The sequence below is a fragment of the Oncorhynchus keta genome, chromosome 31 (genome assembly GCF_023373465.1).
Source record: "Oncorhynchus keta strain PuntledgeMale-10-30-2019 chromosome 31, Oket_V2, whole genome shotgun sequence".
NCBI lineage: Eukaryota > Metazoa > Chordata > Actinopteri > Salmoniformes > Salmonidae > Oncorhynchus > Oncorhynchus keta.
Window position 1 is genome coordinate 797054 of NC_068451.1, and position 20730 is coordinate 817783.

At 45.5% G+C, this 20730-nt stretch overlaps 1 protein-coding gene across 8 annotated transcripts in view; it reads left to right on the forward strand.

Moving 5' to 3' along the window:
• Positions 1–20730, forward strand: part of LOC118364017 (phosphatase and actin regulator 4B-like) — a 78006-nt gene that overhangs the window by 42755 nt on the left and 14521 nt on the right. For 5 of the 8 annotated variants that reach the window (XM_052489278.1, XM_052489285.1, XM_052489279.1 and 2 more), the window contains exons 4-8: positions 1543–1657; positions 7181–7342; positions 7682–7762; positions 10856–11374; positions 15209–15541. In XM_052489278.1, coding sequence (XP_052345238.1) covers positions 1600–1657; positions 7181–7342; positions 7682–7762; positions 10856–11374; positions 15209–15541 — 1153 coding nt within the window. In that variant the 5' untranslated portion in view covers positions 1543–1599. Of the gene's footprint in view, positions 1–1542; positions 1658–4195; positions 5815–7180; positions 7343–7681; positions 7763–10855; positions 11375–15208; positions 15542–20730 lie in introns of those variants that run through there. The other 3 variants (XM_052489281.1, XM_052489284.1, XM_052489283.1) reach the window with 3 other exon arrangements.

Here is a 20730-nt window from a genome sequence, read left to right on the forward strand (position 1 = left end):
ATGTTTTCACCTCCATGCTTCATGGTTGGGATGGTGTTCTTGGGGTTGTACTCATCCTTCTTCTTCCTCCAAACACGGCGAGTGGAGTTTAGACCAAAAAGCTCTATTTTTGTCTCATTAGACCACATGATCTTCTCCCATTCCTCCTCTGGATCATCCAGATGGTCATTGGCAAAGTTCAGACGGGCCTGGACATGCGCTGGCTTGAGCAGGGGGACCTTGCGTGCGCTGCAGGATTTTAATCCATGACGGCGTAGTGTGTTGCTAATGGTTTTCTTTGAGACTGTGGTCCCAGCTCTCTTCAGGTTATTGACCAGGTCCTGCCGTGTAGTTATGGGCTGATCCCTCACCTTCCTCATGATCATTGATGCCCCACGAAGTGAGATCTTGCATGGAGCCCCAGACCGAGGGTGATTGACCGTCACCTTGAACTTCTTCCATTTTCTAATAATTGCGGCAACAGTTGTTGCCTTCTCACCAAGTTGCTTGCCTATTGTCCTGTAGCCCATCTCAGCCTTGTGCAGGTCTACAATTGTATCCCTGGTGTCCTTACACAGCTCTCTAGTCTTGGCCATTGTGGAGAGGTTGGGGTCTGTTTGATTGAGTGTGTGGACAGGTGTCTTTTATACAGGTAACGGAGTTCAAACAGGTGCAGTTAATACAGGTAATGAGTGGAAAACAGGAGGGATTCTTAAAGAAAAACTAACAGGTGTGTGAGAGCCGGAATTCTTACTGGTTGGTAGGTGATCAAATACTTATGTCATGCAATAAAATGCAAATAAATTACTTAAATGGGATTTTCTGGATTTTTGTTTTAGATTCCGTCTCTCACAGTTGAAGGGTACCTACAATAAACATTACAGACCTCTACATGCTTTGTAAGTAGGAAACACTGCTGATTTTGCAGGTTATCAAATACTTGTTCTCCCCACTGTATATGGTGGCTTCATAGAGACAGAATATGAATACCTCAGTGGGTGTCATTATTTAACCTTTGACCTGGATCTGGCCACTGTCAGGCCACATGAGCAGTCAGAGCCCACCGCTGCTCAAGAAACTACTTTCGTTACTGCTGATTTTGGTCTATTAAGCATCTGAGTGCCCCATTCAAAGTGGAAAGAGATCCTGTGCAGAACTGTGGTGGGCATATATGAAGGGCTAAAGCCCGAGAGGTTAGCCAGAGAATGTTGGTAAATTCTGTTGTGGTAAATCCAATATTCTCACTCACTCTAACACACACACACACTAAAATACAAACACATATTTATACACCACCAGTGCAGCTCAAAGGAATGACTGGCATCCGTCTGAATGCTGACCGGAGGGAGGGTCAGTGAGAAAGGGAGAGGGTGGGGAGTACTTCAAGGGAGCAGGGAGGGTAGGTCTTACGGAGACCGAAAGAGGGAGGGAGAGGGAGGATTAACCGAAAGAGGTAGAGGGGAAAGAAAGTTGCAAAGAGTTGGTGGCGAAGTAGACAGAAAGAGGAGACTAGTGAACTTGGTTGAACAATCTGTGGACCAGGTGTGCTCCTCCTCTGCCCAGCACGGAGTGTCTATTCCTGGGTAGAAAGAGCAAAACAGGCCCCTCTGGGGCTGGATCATGGGACAGAGCCTTCCTCTGGAGACCCCAGCTCAGGACCAACACATCCCCTGCAGAGGTGAGTTTCTAGCTTACTTACTCACTCACTCAGTCACTCACATACACCTGCTCTATAATCAGTCTCACACAGTCACTCACATACACCTGCTCTATAATCAGTCTCACACAGTCACTCACATACACCTGCTCTATAATCAGTCTCACAAGTACACATTTATAAATAAACTCACACACTTTTACTCACTTATAAAAAATATCCTTAGTGATCAGTTTTTCAATTTCTTTTCAACATCTTGGGTGCTGAAAAAAAGTTTGGAGGGCAGAGGAGAGGCGGGGCTGAAGATTGTGTAATCAACAATGTTGCACACTTTATTCATCTCTCTTTTACCACAGGGAATGCTAAAAGTCACTGACTGGGATCAGGTGGATGAAGTTCAGCTGTGTGTGTGCGTGCACCCACATTACTGAGTGCAGGATACCCTTCTGACATGCTGTATGCAAAACAAAAAGATTAGCCGCACAAACACATGTCTCACTATTTGCGGCAGTAAACTGAGATATTGAAACATTTGTCTGGGGGATTACTGGAAATATGATTGTCTGTCTGAATGTGTAGAGTGTTATGTGCTTTTTTTGGAGCCATTCCATCCAGCTTTCCCTCAGTATTGTTGTGGTCTGTTATCCCATGGAGGTTAAGCCTATGAGGTTGGTTTGTCTTGCTAGGTTATTGTATAGAGATTAAGTTAGGCAACCAGCGAGTAATCGGCCTAGTGTGCCACTTGTGTAACAAGTTAAACAAGCACACCATGCAAAAAATGGACCAGCCCATCTTGCATTTGAAATGCCAGATGGTCAGTTTGACCCTGTGTGTAGGTACTAGTACACAAAACCAGGTTGAGAGATGGCTATTTTTTCAACCGAAAACTTTAGGTATTGGAATTACCTCTCTGTACCACCCACTAGTGACAAGTCAAAACTTATCTAGGCTCCATTTCAAAACATGGAAGGTGACTAGTTTAGGGTTGAGGAGGGAAAGGGTGGGCTTTCCTTGCGGAAGCAGACTCCTATCTACGTGATCAGGCTGCTTGAGGCAGTGGGCCTGCTGCTGAGGCCCTTTAAAACAACACTATCTGCTCCCCACCACATGCTCACGTGACTGCTCCTGCTATGAGTCAATGAGTCATGGGGCTGAGGCTAAACCTGGATCATAATTAGCTACAGTTTTTTACGCAAGATATGTGATAACTATGTTTCCATACTCAACGTTACAGCTTAGCTTATATAAAACGTTGCCATAGATTTTTCAACTAACCTGCTCTTGGCAATACTATCTTCGTTCTCGTGTCAGGTACAAGATTATCTTCTAAATGTCCGTGTCCAGTTGCTGGTGGTTTTACAAAAAAATATATTAAAACCATGTTTTGTATCGAGCGGGAAATGCCTTTTGCATGTGTGTAGATCTTTGTTTTTCTCGCACTGTGTAACTTGCTATCATCTACTAGTAGAAACAACTAGTTCCTGCAAAGATGCTGGGAAATGCTAGATGTTTGTTGGCGAAGAGCCTCCCAGCACGGCACAAAACATGGATTGAAATGCTTTCGGATTTTTTTTCTCCGGATTTTTTGTAGAATCACCTGCAACTGGACACTCACATTTCTAAGAACATTTTCCCTAATGACCATTACTCAGGCCTCTTTCTTTTTGTGGTGGGAGACTTGGTGTGAGATGATGTGTATTTCGAAAAAAATATATATATGACAACTCTTTTTATTGACTCGAGTTATGATTCGTTTTTCTGAGTGATTCATTCATTTTTTGTTGTTCTTTTGAACTGCTGGCCGCAATTAACACTACAGCAGGATTAATACGAGTCAAAGATCATAGTCAGTAAAAAATAGCTCAACTTCCCATCACTAGTCTGAGGTGTGGAATATGTTTTGACACCAGGTGTGGCTATTAGCATTGCTTTGAGGTCATCTCAGTCTGGCGTTTTCCACTAGATAGTAAAGCCACAAAGTCGAAAATGGCTATATTGTAAAAATGGGAAATCACATTTTAAGTAGATAAATTGTAGAAATAGGTGGAATTTATGACGTTGTGGCTGTGGTAACTGTTACAGGCTTTGGTTTTCGAGGTTGGTTCTATTTAGTTGTGGATGCGCACTGATTGGAATTATCCTAGTTGATCAGGATGTGTTGCACCTGTTGCCTCATTAGTCAGTCGTTAGTTTCAGGTGATATTTAAGAGCTACAGAGCCAATGCTTCAGTGGGCATCTCTTATGTGAAACAAAGCCTTTTTATCATGTCTCACCTGTTTGGTTTGTGCCACATTTATTTGCACTGCCTTACCTAAGTTGGTGTGAGTTGTCTTTTCCTTTAGTTTGTCTGCTATCAGGCAAATCCAGTGGGTGTTTGTTTGGCCAGCACCCAGTCAGTAGGCACCCCCTTGGATGCCTTTTTAAACCCCCACCTGTTTTGTTCTGGTTGTCAGAGGCTCATTTGGTAGTTGCCTATTTCTATTGAGCAGCAATTTAAATTTTTATTTTATTTTTTTGGGGGGTATGTAACATTACTAATGACGACCAAGTCTGACCCTGTTTCCTTATTGGCATGGGCTGGGCTGGATTCCTGATTGGACAGCACTGTCTAGCCTGGTATCCTTGCTGTCACTGCATCATTCACTTTGAACTTTTCTTCCAGACCTCTCTAAGGTCTGTTTTTACATAAAATCATTGTACACAACAGGATTCTTCAAGCGGTCTGGGTGATTGATGATTTTTAGAAGGGAGTGATGATGATGGAGGGTTTATGGTATTGTTATACAACGGGTGGGTCTAATCTTTAATACTCATTGGAAAAAAACGCATTCCAGCCGGTGTCTATTCCACAAATTAGCACCGGCTAAATCTATGACGTTAAAATGCCTATTTACTCTGTTCCATCTGACTGCACAATCATCCCAGCCAAGTTATAAACTTGATCTCCATAATAAAAAGCATCTAGACATTAATCTCAATTTTCTTTTACACTAACATTTAGTTTTCAACAGCAGAGATTTGTATAAACCTTATAGAACATAAAGACTGAACAACTGGATAGTGTCTCTAGCCACCGAGCTGACAGAATGAACGATCAGCCAGCTTGGGTAGCAAGCTGGCTGGACTATATCTTGTGGAAGAATGAAATGGTATGAATAAATGCATCAAAATAATGTTTTTAATGAAAATATGTCAATCATTATTTGAATATGTTGGTAACCCGTTGTATAAAAGTGATAATGCCCTTGAAACCGGTGTTTTGAAGGATATATTGGCACAATTTGCTAACACCCCTGCCAATATACCGCCTTCTGGCATTATCACTTCATATTATGTCCTGTGTGCTTTATAGCCGATAGCCTGTACTATCAGTTGAAACAGGCTCTCTGTTTCCATGTGAGTGGTGGAGGTTGACTTTGTTCTCTGTCACAGTTAGAATCAGGGTGGAGTACCGTTTCCTCCCTTGTTTCCCAGAACCCTCCCCCCTTTCCTCTGTCCGAGTCACACAGCTGCAGACAGCCTACACACACCGGACCTCCACTCACTCTTCAGGCACGCTTTTGACAAGAAAATGGGTATAGGAAGGATCCATTTGGTCACCTTTCGAATCTCCGGGATGAGATCAACTGTATTTCCTGCTACCAGCTGAATGGAGTGAATGTGCTGCCGTGTGTTTCTGGTCGTATCAGTCAGTCAACCCACAGTGGATCTGGAGTGTGTCGGCCCAGCACAGCCATCATTTATCCTGCTTGAGTGGATTTTAACTGACCTGTCTGCCTGCCGTGCTCTCCTTGTCAGAGGCAAACCGTTCTGCCAGAGCCTGCTGTGCCTGTGTGTAGGAGAACCAAGGAGGTGTATGTGTTACAGACAACTGCGTTTAGCAACTCATTCTTTGGACATTGTGAACTGAATCCACTGGTTTTTGTAACTTCCCGAAGAGATGGCTGTACATGGTTTGGACCTGGCCTCTGGACTTTGATGTTTTGTCCGTATGTGGCTTTAGTAGCCTTCTGTGGGTCTCTGCACTGTCACAGCCGACCCCCGCCCCTCCCTACCTAGGGTGTTGGGATCGACTAGGGACAAGTGTTTGAGTTTTTGAACACAACCTTCTGCTTCCTCATGGCATGCTGCCTCAAGTCCCACCACCATGGAAGCTGGACCCTGACCTCACACCCAGGTGACTAGCTCTGTAATATAACCTCCATGACCCTGCTTTGGAGCCCATTTCCACCTTTTGACATGTTTCCTCTACCTTCACTTCTGGTGTTTTGAAGCTAGGTATTGTATAGTATTATTACATCAGCAGCTGGCAAATATTATAGTGTTTTATTAAGCGTGCATTGTTGTGTGAACCGAATTGCTGGGGCAGTGTTATTGTCAGGACATCCTATGTTTGTGGGACTGGTTGGTTGTTTTGCCCCAGCCCTTCTACACTGTAAATATTATGTCTGCTGAATTAATACCTCCACCTTAGAGGAACCTGGCTCACAGAGATGTTCTGTGACAGGCCTTGTGAAGCTCAGCACCTTGTCAGTCAGCCTGTCAATCACCTGAGCTGTTACCATGGCAGCTGGATGTCTGTACGTGTCTCGGAGAGAGACTCACTCAGGCCAAAGCGAGAGTCCTACCTCCAAATAATTTTAAAGGTGTTAGTGAAAAAGCATAAAGAGTGCAATGTGTGTCTGTGTGCTTCCACATAGCCTGTTGTTGTTTACATTTACATTTAAGTCATTTAGCAGACGCTCTTATCCAGAGCGACTTACAAATTGGTGCATTCGCCTTATGACATCCAGTGGAACAGCCACTTTACAATAGTGCATCTAAATCTTTTAAGGGGGGTGAGAAGGATTACTTTATCCTATCCTAGGTATTCCTTAAAGAGGTGGGGTTTCAGGTGTCTCCGGAAGGTGGTGATTGACTCCGCTGTCCTGCTGTCCTGGCGTCGTGAAGTTGTTGTTGAAAGGCTTATAACAATATTCTCCCAGTAGGGAGGAATGTGAGACTCTTGATTGTGGGAAGCTATAGGCAGAGGCTAGTGCAAGAGGAACTCTCCCATCTCATAACTGTTGGTTACTTGGTTGTGAATGTGTGGAGGAGTACATGCGCTTTCACTATCACCCTGCCAAAGCACACACAGTCCCAGAGCTCTGAGCTAACGTTAATAACCTTCCTAATGAGCCTGGCACTCCCATGTTCTTTAATCACAGTGCATATGGGTGTCAGGCTAGCATAGCTAGGCTAATGTTCCTCTGCACTTTACTCTGTGTGCATATGGGTGTCAGTCTAGCTCAGTTAGGCTATAGGCTAATTTTCTAATACTACACTTTACTCAAGAGTGCATGGGCCAGGTTAAACAGCAGCTGGTGCACTTTTTTTTGCGCCCCTGAGTTAGAGCTCAGCTAGGCTACTGTAAAAAATGTCTGGGCAAGGGTTACCTCTGCTCTCTGCGCTGTTGATATGTTGCAGATGCCCAGTTGTGGTTGTCATAGTTCAACAGTGTTTCTTGACTCTCTATTCTTGTCTCTCTGACGCCATTGCTCCAGTTGATGAAGTTGACCACCTGCACACCACGACGGAGGGAGATGGGGACAGCACCCCTCTCCCATTCAAGGGCAAGGGCAAGTTCTCTACCCTTGGCAAGATCTTCAAACCATGGAAGTGGAGGAAGAAGAAAAGCAGCGAGAGGTTTACGGAGACTTCCGAAGGTTTGTGTTATGGTTTCATTGTGTTTGTTAGTTTTTATGTGTTGCATTCAGTCTTTATCAAACGCCTTTTCAGTGTGTTTTCTTGTCTCCTGGTGATATGGCCAATTTTCCAGTGTGTACAGTTCAGTCTGCTTTAACAAGATGATTGTTATAGTGGTTAGAATAATATGATTTTTATTTGAAGATCTGTAAACTTACATCTTTGACTTCTGGAACGTGAGATGACACTAAAATCTAAATCTATAGTATTATCTTTGGTTTTATATGCTATCTGGAAGAAATCTGAAAAAAAACTCAGTGCATTAACGCACTGGCTTAAATTCTGTGTGTTGACGGCAGTTCTGGAGAGAAAGATGTCGATGAGGCGACCGAGGCAGGAGCTTATAGAACAGGGAGTGCTGAAGGAGCTCCCGGAGAATGGTAAGAGTGCTGCCACTGGTGATGTCACTCACTCACCAGATCCCCACATGACTCAATCAGCCAGTTCCAGTTGGCTCACTAACCCTTCCACTTGCCCCGAAAACTTTGAATGTTTGGCGAAAGATTGCGCCGGAGGGAGAAAGATGGCGCCGAAGGGTAGGGCTGCCATCTTATCGGCTCTTAACCAACCATGCTAATTTTTTTTTCTTTACGTTGTTCGTAACTTTTTTGTACATAATGTTGCTGCTACAGTCTCTTGTGACCCGAAAAGAGCTTCTGGACATCAGAACTGGGAATACTCACCTCAAATTGGACGAGTCAGACTCGAGGGATATACTACGGACACCCGACCATGCCCAGATCCCCGTGATTCGCTGGAAAAGTAAACGTAGGTTTCACGGAAAGAAATCAGGATGCCATGTGAGGATCAGGCGACGAGTGGCTAATCTGCCCTTGCCTTCCATTCTGCTAGCTAACGTTCAATCGCTGGAAAATAAATGGGAGGAACTGAAAGCACGTATATCCTACCAACGGGACATTTAAAAACTGTAATATCTTATGTTTCACCGAGTCGTGGCTGAACGACAACATTAAGACCATACAGCTGGCGGGTTATACACTATCGGCAGAACAGAACAGCAGCCTCTGGTAAGACATGAGGTGTGGGCCTATGCATATTTGTAAATAATAGCTGGTGCACAATATCTAAGGAGGTCTCAGGGTTTTGCTCGCCTATATCTCATGATAAGCTGTAGACCACACTATCTACCTAGAGTTTTTATCTGTATTTTTTGTAGCTGTCTACATACCACCACAGGCCGAGGCTGGCACTAAAACTGCGCTCAATGAGCTGTATTCGGCCATAAGCAAACAGGAAAACGCTCATCTAGAGACTGCACTCTTAGTGGCCAGGGACTTAAATCAGTTTTACCTCATTTCTATCAGCATGTTAAATGTGCAACCAGAGGGTAAATTCTAGACCACCTCTACCCCACACACAGAGAAGCGTACAAAGCTCGCCCTCCATTTGGCAAATAAGACCATAACTTTATCCTCCTGATTCCTGCTTACAAGTAAAAATTAAAGCTGGAAGCTCCAGTGACTGGGTCAATAAAATAGTGGTCAGATGAAGCAGATTCTAAACTACAGGACTGTTTTACTAGCACAGACTGGAATATGTTCCGGGATTCTTCAGATGGAATTAAGGAGTACACCACATCAGTCACTGGCTTCATCAATAAGTGCATCGAGGACGTCGTCCCCACAGTGACTGTACGTACATACCCCAACCAGAAGCCATGGATTACTGGCAACATTCGCACTGAGCTAAAGGGTAGAGTTGCCGCTTTAAAGGAGCGGGACTCTAACCCAGAAGCTTATAAGAAATCCCGCTATGCTCTTTGACGAACCATCAAACAGGCAAAGCGTCAATACAGGACTAAGATCGAATCATACTACAACGACTCCAATGCTGTTCAGATGTTGCAGGGCTTGCAAACCTTTAGACTACAAAGGTAAGCACAGCCGAGAGCTGCCCGGTGACACGAGCCTACCAGACGAGCTAAATAACTTCTATGCTCGCTACGAGGCAAGTAACACTGAAACATGCATGAGAGCATCAGCTGTTCCGGATGACTGTGTGATCACGCTCTCCGCAGCTGTTGTGAGTAAGACCTTTAAACAGGTCAACATTCACAAGGCCGCTGGGCCAAACGGATTACCAGGACGTGTACTCCGAGCATGCGCTGACCAACTGGCAAGTGTCTTCACTGACATTTTCAACCTCTCCCTGTCCAAGTCTGTAATACCAACATGTTTCAAGCAGACCACTGTAGTCCCTGTGCCCAAGAACAGTAAGGTAACCTGCCTAAATGACTACCGACCCGTAGCACATTATCCCAGAAGCCCTGGACCCACTCCAATTTGCATACCACACCAACAGATCCACAGATGATGCAATCTCTTTTGCACGCCACCCTGCCCTTTCCCACCTGGACAAATGGAACACCTATGTGAGAATGTTATTATCTATTCTTTAATAACTCTACCTACATGTACATAATAACCTCGACACCGGTACCCCCCCCCCACGCCCCCCCGCACAATGACACATTGACTCTCTACCGGTGCCCCCTGAATATAGCCCCGCTACTACTGTTATTTACTGCTGCTCTTTAATTATTTTTTATTCTTATCATTTACTTTTTTAGGAATTTTCTTAAAACTGCATTGTTGGTTAAGGGCTTGTAAGTAAGCATTTCACTGTAAGGTCTACCTACCCCTGTTGTATTCGGGCGCATGTGACAAATCAAATTGATTTGATATATGTAAAGTGTAAGCAACATGGTGGACGCTCCACCACTACCCTACATATACCTATCCAGACCTTTCAGATCTGCAAACATTTAAGGGTTAGGGCAGCCAAGGGGGAGGGAGCAAATTGGAAATGGCTTTATCTTTATCAGACGGAAGTCCAGGGCTATCACACCTACACAGACAGCATAGTCGATGACAATAACAGCTTCAAATTCAGGACATTCAATGGCAGTTGACGAAAGGCAAATTCACTCTCATGCTCCCTTTCAAACAGTATAACTGTATATTTGGGGAAGAAAATGACATGGCGTTTTTCTTGAGCTGGGGAAAGTGGAACGAATGGCACCTTGCAGCGAAATAGCTTTGAAAGTCAGTGTATTCGGTGCTCTTACTCTGCCGGCATCAGTGTTGCAGAGACCTGTTTATTAAACACATTTCACTACATGGGCAGAGCTCTGTTCCGAAGGGGTTGGCAGTTAGGACACCTTTCTCAAACCTTACATTCTGAATAGGGCTGCGAAATCGTGTCCAGATGCACCGAGGGAACAAATCCAAAAGTCCATCCTGCCCTATTTCAACAAGCCAATTAAATTTGCCCATTTATACTCAAATATCAGAACATTTTGAGTAGAGATGATGGCTTTGTTAGATTTCTGGCTAACCCCTCCCTCACACTTGGTTGGTGACTCAAAGTAGTGTAGTTTATAGATCTTCTCATGTGTGCGTGATGATTGTCTGTATGGAAAGTCTCACTGCTTGTATCCATTTTTGTGACAGAAGGGGACGATCCTCACAGCCCCAAGCAGCCCTACGTGAAGAATGGCCACACCCTGCCCGTGGGTGGAGGTGGTGGAGGGGGCAGAGGGCAGGAGAACCAGACAAGACCCCCCTCAGACTCTGGGATGAACCCCTCAGACTTTAAGATTAACCCAGCCTGGCTGCCCCAGCCAGAGGACCGCAGGGTCCGCTTCCCCCCGGATGTAGACCGCCATGGGGACCAGGGTGGCCCCAGAGGCTCCGGACATCAGGAGGAGGTCCAGCGAGGAGGTGGAGGACGGTCCCAGGGGGAGGGGAAGTCTAACATGGCCTGGCAGGGCCAGGTGGTGGGCCAGGTACAGGGGATGGGACAGGAGGAGGGGAGACGTGGGGGCAGACTACACCCTTCTGATGGAGACAAGCGGCCGGGCCTGCAGAAGGCGCCATCAGAGGACGGAAGGAGGAGTCGCCCCGCTGAGACAGCATGGAAGCCCACCCTCCCCCGGCACGCGTCCGCAGAGGAGGGAAGGGCCCGTAGAGGTGAGCTATTAACACCGACACATTCTTTTACTTTTAGATTTGAATGTATTGTTGTGAATTGTTAGATATTACTGCACTGTTGGAGCTAGGAACACATGCATTTCGCTACACACGCAATAACATCTGCTAAATATGTGTATGCAACCAATCAAATTTGATTTGACACATACACACCCTTATTCTGTAGAGTAGGGTGAAGCTGTCCCTAGACACTGATCTAAGGTTTGTATTTTTCCCCCTAATGGAAGATTTGAAAAGGATCAGCTGATCCTAGATCTTTGCATAAAGGCAACTTCTACCTGGAGCCTGGTTTTATGACTGCCCCTCCCTCCCTCCTTCCAGTCAGTCTTCCTCCTCTTCAGTCCTCTGGTTTGGGCCCAGATATAGACAGGAGTCTCGGAGCCTCTTTGCTCCCCTGAGTCCTGCTCCAGCTATGCGTCTTATTCAGGAACAGAAGGGAATAGAAGGAATAGCTCATTGTCTCCTCCTTTTGTAATTAATGCAGCACTATCGTTTTAACCATTCCTGCCCTTAAAAGCTAATGCCTCTCAGCTCAACCGTAATCCTGCTGAAGAGCTGAAGCAAATTGATACAATTCCAGCTATTACACACTGAGCTAAATTGTATTTAGTGTCTGCTGTTTCTTTTTTATCTTAATCTTCTTGCTTTCTCTCCTTCTATTGTCCATTTCATCCCTCTCCCCCTCTCCTTTTCTCCCCTTTTCTCTCTCCCTTGGTTTTCTCTGACCTACAGTGCCTTCAGAAATGTTTCACACCCTTGACTTTTTCCACATTAGTTGTTACAGGCAGAATTTTAAATTGATTCAATTTAGATTTTGTGTCAATGATCTACACACAATACCCCATAATGTCAAAGTGGAATTATTTTTTTAGAAGTGTTTACAAATTTATAATAAATGAAAAGCTGAACTCTTAAGTCAATAAATGTTCAACCCTTTTGTAATGGCAAGCTTAAATAAGTCACTACAAAGATACAGGCACCTTAACTCAGTTGCAAGAGAGAAAGGAAACTGTTAGAGAGTTTAGAGTTTAATGGCTGTGATAGGAGATAACTGACGATTGCTCAACAACATTGTAGTTACTCCACAATACTGACATAAATGACAGAATGCAAAGAAGGAAGCCTGTACAGGAAACCTGTAATCCAACACAACACACCACGGAGTACCACGCTTCATATTTTCAACCATGGTGGCTGGATCATGTTATGGGTATGCTTGCCATTGGCAAAGACTAGAGTTTTTTTTAGGATGAAAAGAAATGGAATAGAGCTAGGAACAGGCAAAGTCTTAGAGAAAAACTTGGTTTAGTATGCTTTCCAACAGAAACTGGGAGATGTCCTGTCTATGTCATCATTAAAGGTGAAGACTGTTATTTTATCAAATCAATTCTCTGTAATTATTATTACATGATTAAACGAATCATGTAAATTGTATTAACTAGGAAGTCAGGGCACCATGGAAAATCTTCAGATAACAAAGTTATAACTTTCAGAATATAACTCTTCAGATATTTTAATATCTGATCAATTAGTCTTCTATTAATGAATTATTCTTTACCTCACGTCAGTCTCATCTGAACGTCATAAATTGTTGGATCTCTGCACAAACCCAGCCTGCACTATAAATCATCCATGCACCAATTTACTTAATTATTAATTTACTAACTAACTAAATAATCATAGAAATGCATAAACAAACAAACCGTAGATATTGTTTACTAACAATGATAGGGAAGATTCCCTAGTGGGCGCAACCGATATGACGACTTGGTGGACAAAGGGAAGGGGGTGTGGACTGAGAGAGCTGGAAAGACAAAATGGATTCATTACACAGTCTATAATCATATACATTGAAATGCTAATCCTTCGCCCACTCATTTAGGAATAATTGCAATCTATATATATTTACGCCCATATGTTGTTGTGATCTTCTCTGTTGGAATCATCAGTCTGTCTGTGGGAGAGTCAGTTAATCAGAGAGTCTCTGGTTACACATGGTGGTAGCTCTATCGGTGGCTCCTGATAATGTCGGTTGTAATGGATACATCAGGCGTTCATTGTTCTTAGAGTAGATGTTTCGGTGGTTGTCGGTATTCGCATCCCAAGTTTACATAATTTCTAGCTGCAGACTAGTAATTAGTATCTAAGATTGGCTCTTATTCTGTTAGTCTCAGAGTTTAACCATTTCCAGGCATGTAGCCAATGCTCCACATGGTATGGTTTTCTAATCTTGGTACTCAAACCTGTGCCACCTCAGCTTACATCGAGGTATGCGTGGTCTTCACTTTTCGCAATCAAAGCTCACTGTGGGTTTGCTTAGTCTGAAAAAGATTTTCTTAGGAGGGGCTTTTATTCGTAACAGTAGAAAAGGCGGTTCCATGATGCCAGATCATGTCTTCGCTCACGGGGGCGTGGCCGCTGACTAGTTAAACTTTACAGGGAAAACAATTCTATCAAAATGAAAGGTTAACATCACATTACATTATTTCACAAAGAGTTTCATCTTTACTCATCAAGATTTAGATGCAAACACCATAATTGAGAAATGTACGCATTCAGAGATATAGTTGTGTGTTTCCTGTCCTCTATGAAGTTACCAAATGAAACACACTCAACATACCTGTCCCTTAAGTGTCCATTGACCCTTCCCTCATTCTCACAAGTGGACATTTAGTTTCATTTTCCCATTTTGGGGATTTAGGAGTTCGGCCACGTGAAATCCTTTGTTCACTCTATCGTCTCTCTCTCTGCATGAAAGGGGGAAGAGAGTCTCCACCAGGAATTTACGACCTGAGATAATAGAACCTGGGTGTAGTAGAGAGCGAGAGAGGGGGAAGCGACTATCTACACCCAGAAAGGGCCACGTCATGACAGAGACAAATTCACCTTTCAACAGGACAATTACCTAAAACACAAGGCCAAAATATACACTGGGGTTGCTTACTAAGACAACATTGAATGTACCTGAGTGGCCTAGTTACAGTTTTGATTTAAATTGTCTCTATGGCAAGACTTGGAAATGGCTGTCTAGCAATGTTCAACTTGACAGAGCTTGAATATTTTTTTTAAGTATAATGGGCAAATATTGTCCTATCCAGGTGTATTAAGCCCTTAAGAGTGTCAGAGCTGTAATTGCTGCCAAAGGTGATTCTAACATGTACTGACTCAAGGGGTTGAATACTTATCTAATGAAGATATATTGCGGTTTTATTTTGACATTGAGCACTTTGTGTAGATCATTGACAAAAAAAGGACACATTTTAATCCCACTTTGTAACACAACTAAATTTTTAAAAAGTCAAGGAGTGTGAATACTTTCTGAAGGCACTGTGTTTCCTCTTTTCTCTGTGACATCAGCATGTGATAAAGACTTGTCTATAAATAAACTTCAGCTTTGAGAAATGGCGTGGGATAAGAAGCAGGGTGGAGGGTTAGGGGAATGGGGGAGGGGGTTTGGTAATTACAGCACTGTTTGTCTATACAGCTGATCCCCTGATAATGACAATACACACACACACACTAGAGTGGCTGAGTGAATGGCACAAATTGTCTCAGTGCTCCAACCCAAGACTGAAACATTTATGTTTTTTAGGGAGATGCATAATGTGATGGGATGGAAAATATACTATTATTGAAAGAAATAAACACGCTCCGAAAAGCCTAGCAGTGTGTAGCGAGTTGCTGTGTGTACGGTCTTTGACACGAATACGCCCATGTGTCTCTCATGATGATGATTAGTGATTAAATGTATAGTGCTCTTGAACACATGTATGTTATGTAACATATTTTTTGTGTGCTGTGTGTTTTTTGCAGAATCAGATAGCCATTTTGTGCCTGACCCAGATTTGCTGCGGGATACTCTCCGGGAGTCACTGCCCCCCAAACAGTCCAGTATGCCCCCCAAGTGGCTGATAAGCTCCACCCACGAGCCCGGCAGCGAACCGAACCCTGCAACCACATACTCTTCCTCCTCCTCTTCTTCCTCTGCAGTTGCAAAGCCTGCCCAAACTGTCTCCTCTGCAGGCGCCAACACCCAATCTTCAGCAATAGTGTCCCTTGCGCCATCCTCCACCCCCCAGGCGACCAAGCAGCCACCCCTCCCCCTGCCGAAGCCCGTCAACAGGGGCGTTAATGCTGCCATGTTGGGTGAGTAGTAGTACTAGTTGTGGTGGTTGTAGTAGTAGGGGCCTGTTTAATCACAGAATGGCAGAATTAGCCAATGAGATGCCCGGGGAGACCAGGTGCAGTTTGCATCGATGCACACACACATTCACACGTGCACATGCACAATTAGTGGAGCTTCCACACGTAACCTTTAGTCGCGTGTCATATGCATACATGTCTGCAGAAGACTCATGTCACATGCCTAGGGGTTACTACAAGGGACACGTGCACGTTGCACGCATTCTCTCACACACACACACACACTTTGCCAATCTCATCCTTATAATGATGTTATCCCTGCGGCTCCAGCAGCTGTTCCCCAGCCGATGACTTAATAAGACTGAACTATTTTAGACAGCAGCAGCAGAGCAGATTTTCCCTGGCATTGTACTCTCCCAGGACACCACTGACTCTGGTGGCTCTGAGCCTGCTGCTGCTCAGCTCCACGCGAAGACAATATTGTTGTTTTTGTTGTTACCAGGGGCGTTTCTCGTCAGGGGAGTCTGACATTATTCACTGTTGTTCTCTTTGAGATCTGATACGCCTATTACCTTAGGACTGTTTTAAACACATTATTACATGTAGGTTGGTTGGTTTAGCCTGGAGCTAGTAGGCTTGGAAGTCATTTGCCGTGCACTCGTTTGTCACCTATTCGCCATCTATAGTCTGTCAAGCTATTTCATATGTACGTTCTAGAATGTGTGTAGATATTTCAGCTGTCATATTATGTAAACAATTCCGATGTATTAAACCATGTCGGATATGTTAATAAATGGGGCATAGAATGGGGCTTTTCATGATGTAGCAGGAAGGAGAAATGGCATTAAGAAGTTGCTTCGCTGATAAACTTTCTGCATTCTTAATTTGGTACAGTTACAATGCGTTCAGTTATTGTCTACAATACATTTTAGCCAGTATATTTTGTTAGGTAATGTTCAAACCAAGGTGTTCATAAACTACTGGGAAAACTTGTAGATCTAAAAACTCATCCGGCATGGTACTGAATATGCAATCATTGCTTCCCCAGATGTTGTTGAAACATATCAAACTGTATATGAATGCTAGCTGAGCCTGTAGTGACTGTTTTCAAAGGTATTTCAAAGGTATTCCACTAGTTAGTTAGGAATATTCCTAACAGTTAGCTAGGTGCAGAGTGATGACTTCCAATGGCTAACCTAGAGGGCCCGAAACGGAAGGAGTTTTGATTTCCTCTTCACTTTCCCCACTTGGTGCCCCTCTCACAGCCCAGACAAGCCTCTCAGACACTTAGCGTAACACTCAAATTACACAGACCCTCTTGTTCTGGGTGCGAGTAGTGCGTTCAGTGTAAGCATATCCACCTTGGTCGTGTCCATTAGACACCACACGTTTTTCTTTTAACAGGAAGGACTACCTGGACTGTTTTTAAAATGGTGTGCTACGGTGTGCCCTAATGAACATCACCCTAGTGTATGTGTAGTTAAGGTGACCAGATATTGGAATTGAAAATCTGGGCATGGAACTATAGTTAACTATCAAATTTCAATGTATTCCATTCAAATACCTGTATTAATTATAACACAGAAATTGATTACCCCTCCACAGTTTTCTTAGGCTAGCCATTTTAGAATAACCTGTTTAGTAGCCTAGGCCTTCATTTATCAATGTTGTGTACGAACAGAAATGTTCGTAAAACATGCGTGTGGGATTCAACAATTTGTACTTAGAGTTGAAGTCGGAAGTTTACATACACTTAGGTTGGAGTCATTAAAACTTGTTTATCAAACATTCCAAAAATGTCTTGTTAACAAACTATAGTTTTGTGCATGACCACAAGTCATTTTTCCAAAAATTGTAATTGTTTACAGACAGATTATTTCAATTATAATTCACTCTATCACAATTCCAGTAAATCCGAAATGTACATACACTTAAGTTAACTGTGCCTTTAAACAGCTTGGAAAATTCCAGAAAATTATGTAATGACTTTAGAAGCTTCTAATTTACATCATTTGAATCAATTGGAGGTGTACCTGTGGATGTATTTCAAGGCCTACATTCAAATGCAGTGTCTCTTTGCTTGACATCATGGGAAATCAAAAGAAATCAGCCAAGACCTTAGGAAAACAAATTGTAGACCTCCACAAGTCTGGTTCATCCTTGGGAGCAATTTCCAAATGCCTGAAGGTACCATGTTCATCTGTACAAACAATAGTACGCAAGTATAAACACCATGGGACCACGCAGCCGTTATACCGCTCAGGAAGGAGACATGTTCTGTCTCCTAGAGATGAACGTACTTTGGTGTGAAAAGTGTAAATCAATCCCAGAACAACAGCAAAGGCCCTTGTGAAGATGCTGGAGGAAACGGGTACAAAAGTATCTATAGCCACAGTAAAATGAGTCCTATATCGACATAACCTGAAAGGCTGCTCAGCAAGGAAGAAGCCACTGCTCCAAAACTGCCATAAAAAGCCAGACTACGGTTTGCAACTGCACATGGGGACAAAGATGGTACTTTTGGGAGAAATGTCCTCTGGTCTGATGAAACAAAAATAGAACTGTTTGGCCATAATGACCATCGTTATGTTTGGAGAGAAAAGGGGGAAGCTTGCAAGCTGAAGAACACAGTGAGTTATTCAGGAGTGGTGGTACCTCTACCAGGGGGAGTGGTGGTACCTCTACCAGGGGGAGTGGTGGTAACTAGACCAGGGGGAGTGGTGGTAACTATACCAGGGGGAGCGGTGGTAACTAGACCAGGGGGAGTGGTGGTAACTAGACCAGGGGGAGAGGTGGTAACTAGACCAGGGGGAGTGGTGGTAACTAGACCAGGGGGAGTGGTGGTAACTAGACCAGGGGGAGAGGTGGTAACTAGACCAGGGGGAGTGGTGGTAACTAGACCAGGGGGAGAGGTGGTAACTAGACCAGGGGGAGAGGTGGTAACTAGACCAGGGGGAGAGGTGGTAACTAGACCAGGGGGAGAGGTGGTAACTAGACCAGGGGGAGTGGTGGTAACTAGACCAGGGGGAGTGGTGGTAACTAGACCAGGGGGAGTGGTGGTAACTAGACCAGGGGGAGTGGTGGTAACTAGACCAGGGGGAGAGGTGGTAACTAGACCAGGGGGAGCGGTGGTAACTAGACCGGGGGGAGCGGTGGTAACTAGACCAGGGGGAGAGGTGGTAACTAGACCAGGGGGAGAGGTGGTAACTAGACCAGGGGGAGCGGTGGTAACTAGACTGGGGGAGCGGTGGTAACTAGACCAGGGGAGAGGTGGTAACTAGACCAGGGGGAGAGGTGGTAACTAGACCAGGGGGAGCGGTGGTAACTAGACCAGGGGAGAGGTGGTAACTAGACCGGGGGAGCGGTGGTAACTAGACCAGGGGAGCGGTGGTAACTAGACCAGGGGAGAGGTGGTAACTAGACCAGGGGAGAGGTGGTAACTAGACCAGGGGGAGAGGTGGTAACTAGACCAGGGGGAGAGGTGGTAACTAGACCAGGGGGAGTGGTGGTAACTAGACCAGGGGGAGTGGTGGTAACTAGACCAGGGGGAGTGGTGGTAACTAGACCAGGGGGAGTGGTGGTAACTAGACCAGGGGGAGCGGTGGTAACTAGACCAGGGGGAGCGGTGGTAACTAGACCAGGGGGAGCGGTGGTAACTAGACCAGGGGGAGTGGTGGTAACTAGACCAGGGGGAGAGGTGGTAACTAGACCAGGGGGAGTGGTGGTAACTAGACCAGGGGGAGAGGTGGTACCTAGACCAGGGGGAGTGGTGGTAACTAGACCAGGGGGAGTGGTGGTAACTAGACCAGGGGGAGTGGTGGTAACTAGACCAGGGGGAGAGGTGGTAACTAGACCAGGGGGAGAGGTGGTAACTAGACCAGGGGGAGTGGTGGTAACTAGACCAGGGGGAGTGGTGGTAACTAGACCAGGGGGAGAGGTGGTAACTAGACCAGGGGGAGAGGTGGTAACTAGACCAGGGGGAGAGGTGGTAACTAGACCAGGGGGAGTGGTGGTAACTAGACCAGGGGGAGAGGTGGTAACTAGACCAGGGGGAGTGGTGGTAACTAGACCAGGGGGAGTGGTGGTAACTAGACCAGGGGGAGTGGTGGTAACTAGACCAGGGGGAGAGGTGGTAACTAGACCAGGGGGAGAGGTGGTACCTCTACCAGGGGGAGAGGTGGTAACTAGACCAGGGGGAGAGGTGGTAACTAGACCAGGGGGAGAGGTGGTAACTAGACCAGGGGGAGAGGTGGTAACTAGACCAGGGGGAGAGGTGGTAACTAGACCAGGGGGAGCGGTGGTAACTAGGCCAGGGAGAGCGGTGGTAACTCGGCCAGGGGGAGCGGTGGTACCTCGGCCAGGGGGAGCGGTGGTACCTCGACCAGGGGGAGCGGTGGTAACTAGACCAGGGGGAGCGGTGGTACCTCTACCAGGGGGAGCGGTGGTACCTCGACCAGGGGGAGTGGTGGTAACTAGACCAGGGGGAGAGGTGGTAACTAGACCAGGGGGAGAGGTGGTAACTAGACCAGGGGAGCGGTGGTAACTAGACCAGGGGAGAAGTGGTAACTAGACCAGGGGGAGAGGTGGTAACTAGACCAGGGGGAGCGGTGGTAACTAGACCAGGGGGAGCGGTGGTAACTAGACCAGGGGGAGCGGTGGTAACTAGACCAGGGGAGCGGTGGTAACTAGACCAGGGGGAGCGGTGGTAACTAGACCAGGGGGAGCGGTGGTAACTAGACCAGGGGGAGCGGTGGTAACTAGACCAGGGGGAGCGGTGGTAACTAGACCAGGGGGAGCGGTGGTAACTAGACCAGGGGGAGAGGTGGTAACTAGACCAGGGGGAGAGGTGGTAACTAGACCAGGGGGAGAGGTGGTAACTAGACCAGGGGGAGAGGTGGTAACTAGACCAGGGGGAGCGGTGGTAACTAGACCAGGGGGAGCGGTGGTAACTAGACCCGGGGGAGTGGTGGTAACTCGGCCAGGGGGAGAGGAGGTAACTGATAGTTTGTTGGTGATGTGGACACTAAGGAACTTAACTCTCAACCCGCTCCACTTCAGCCCAGTCGATGTTAATGGTGGCCTGTTCGGCCCTCCTTTTCCTATAGTCCACAATCAGCTCCTTTGTCTTGCTCACGTTGAGGGAGAGGTTGTTGTCCTGGCACTACACTGCCAGTTCTCTGACCTCCTCCCTA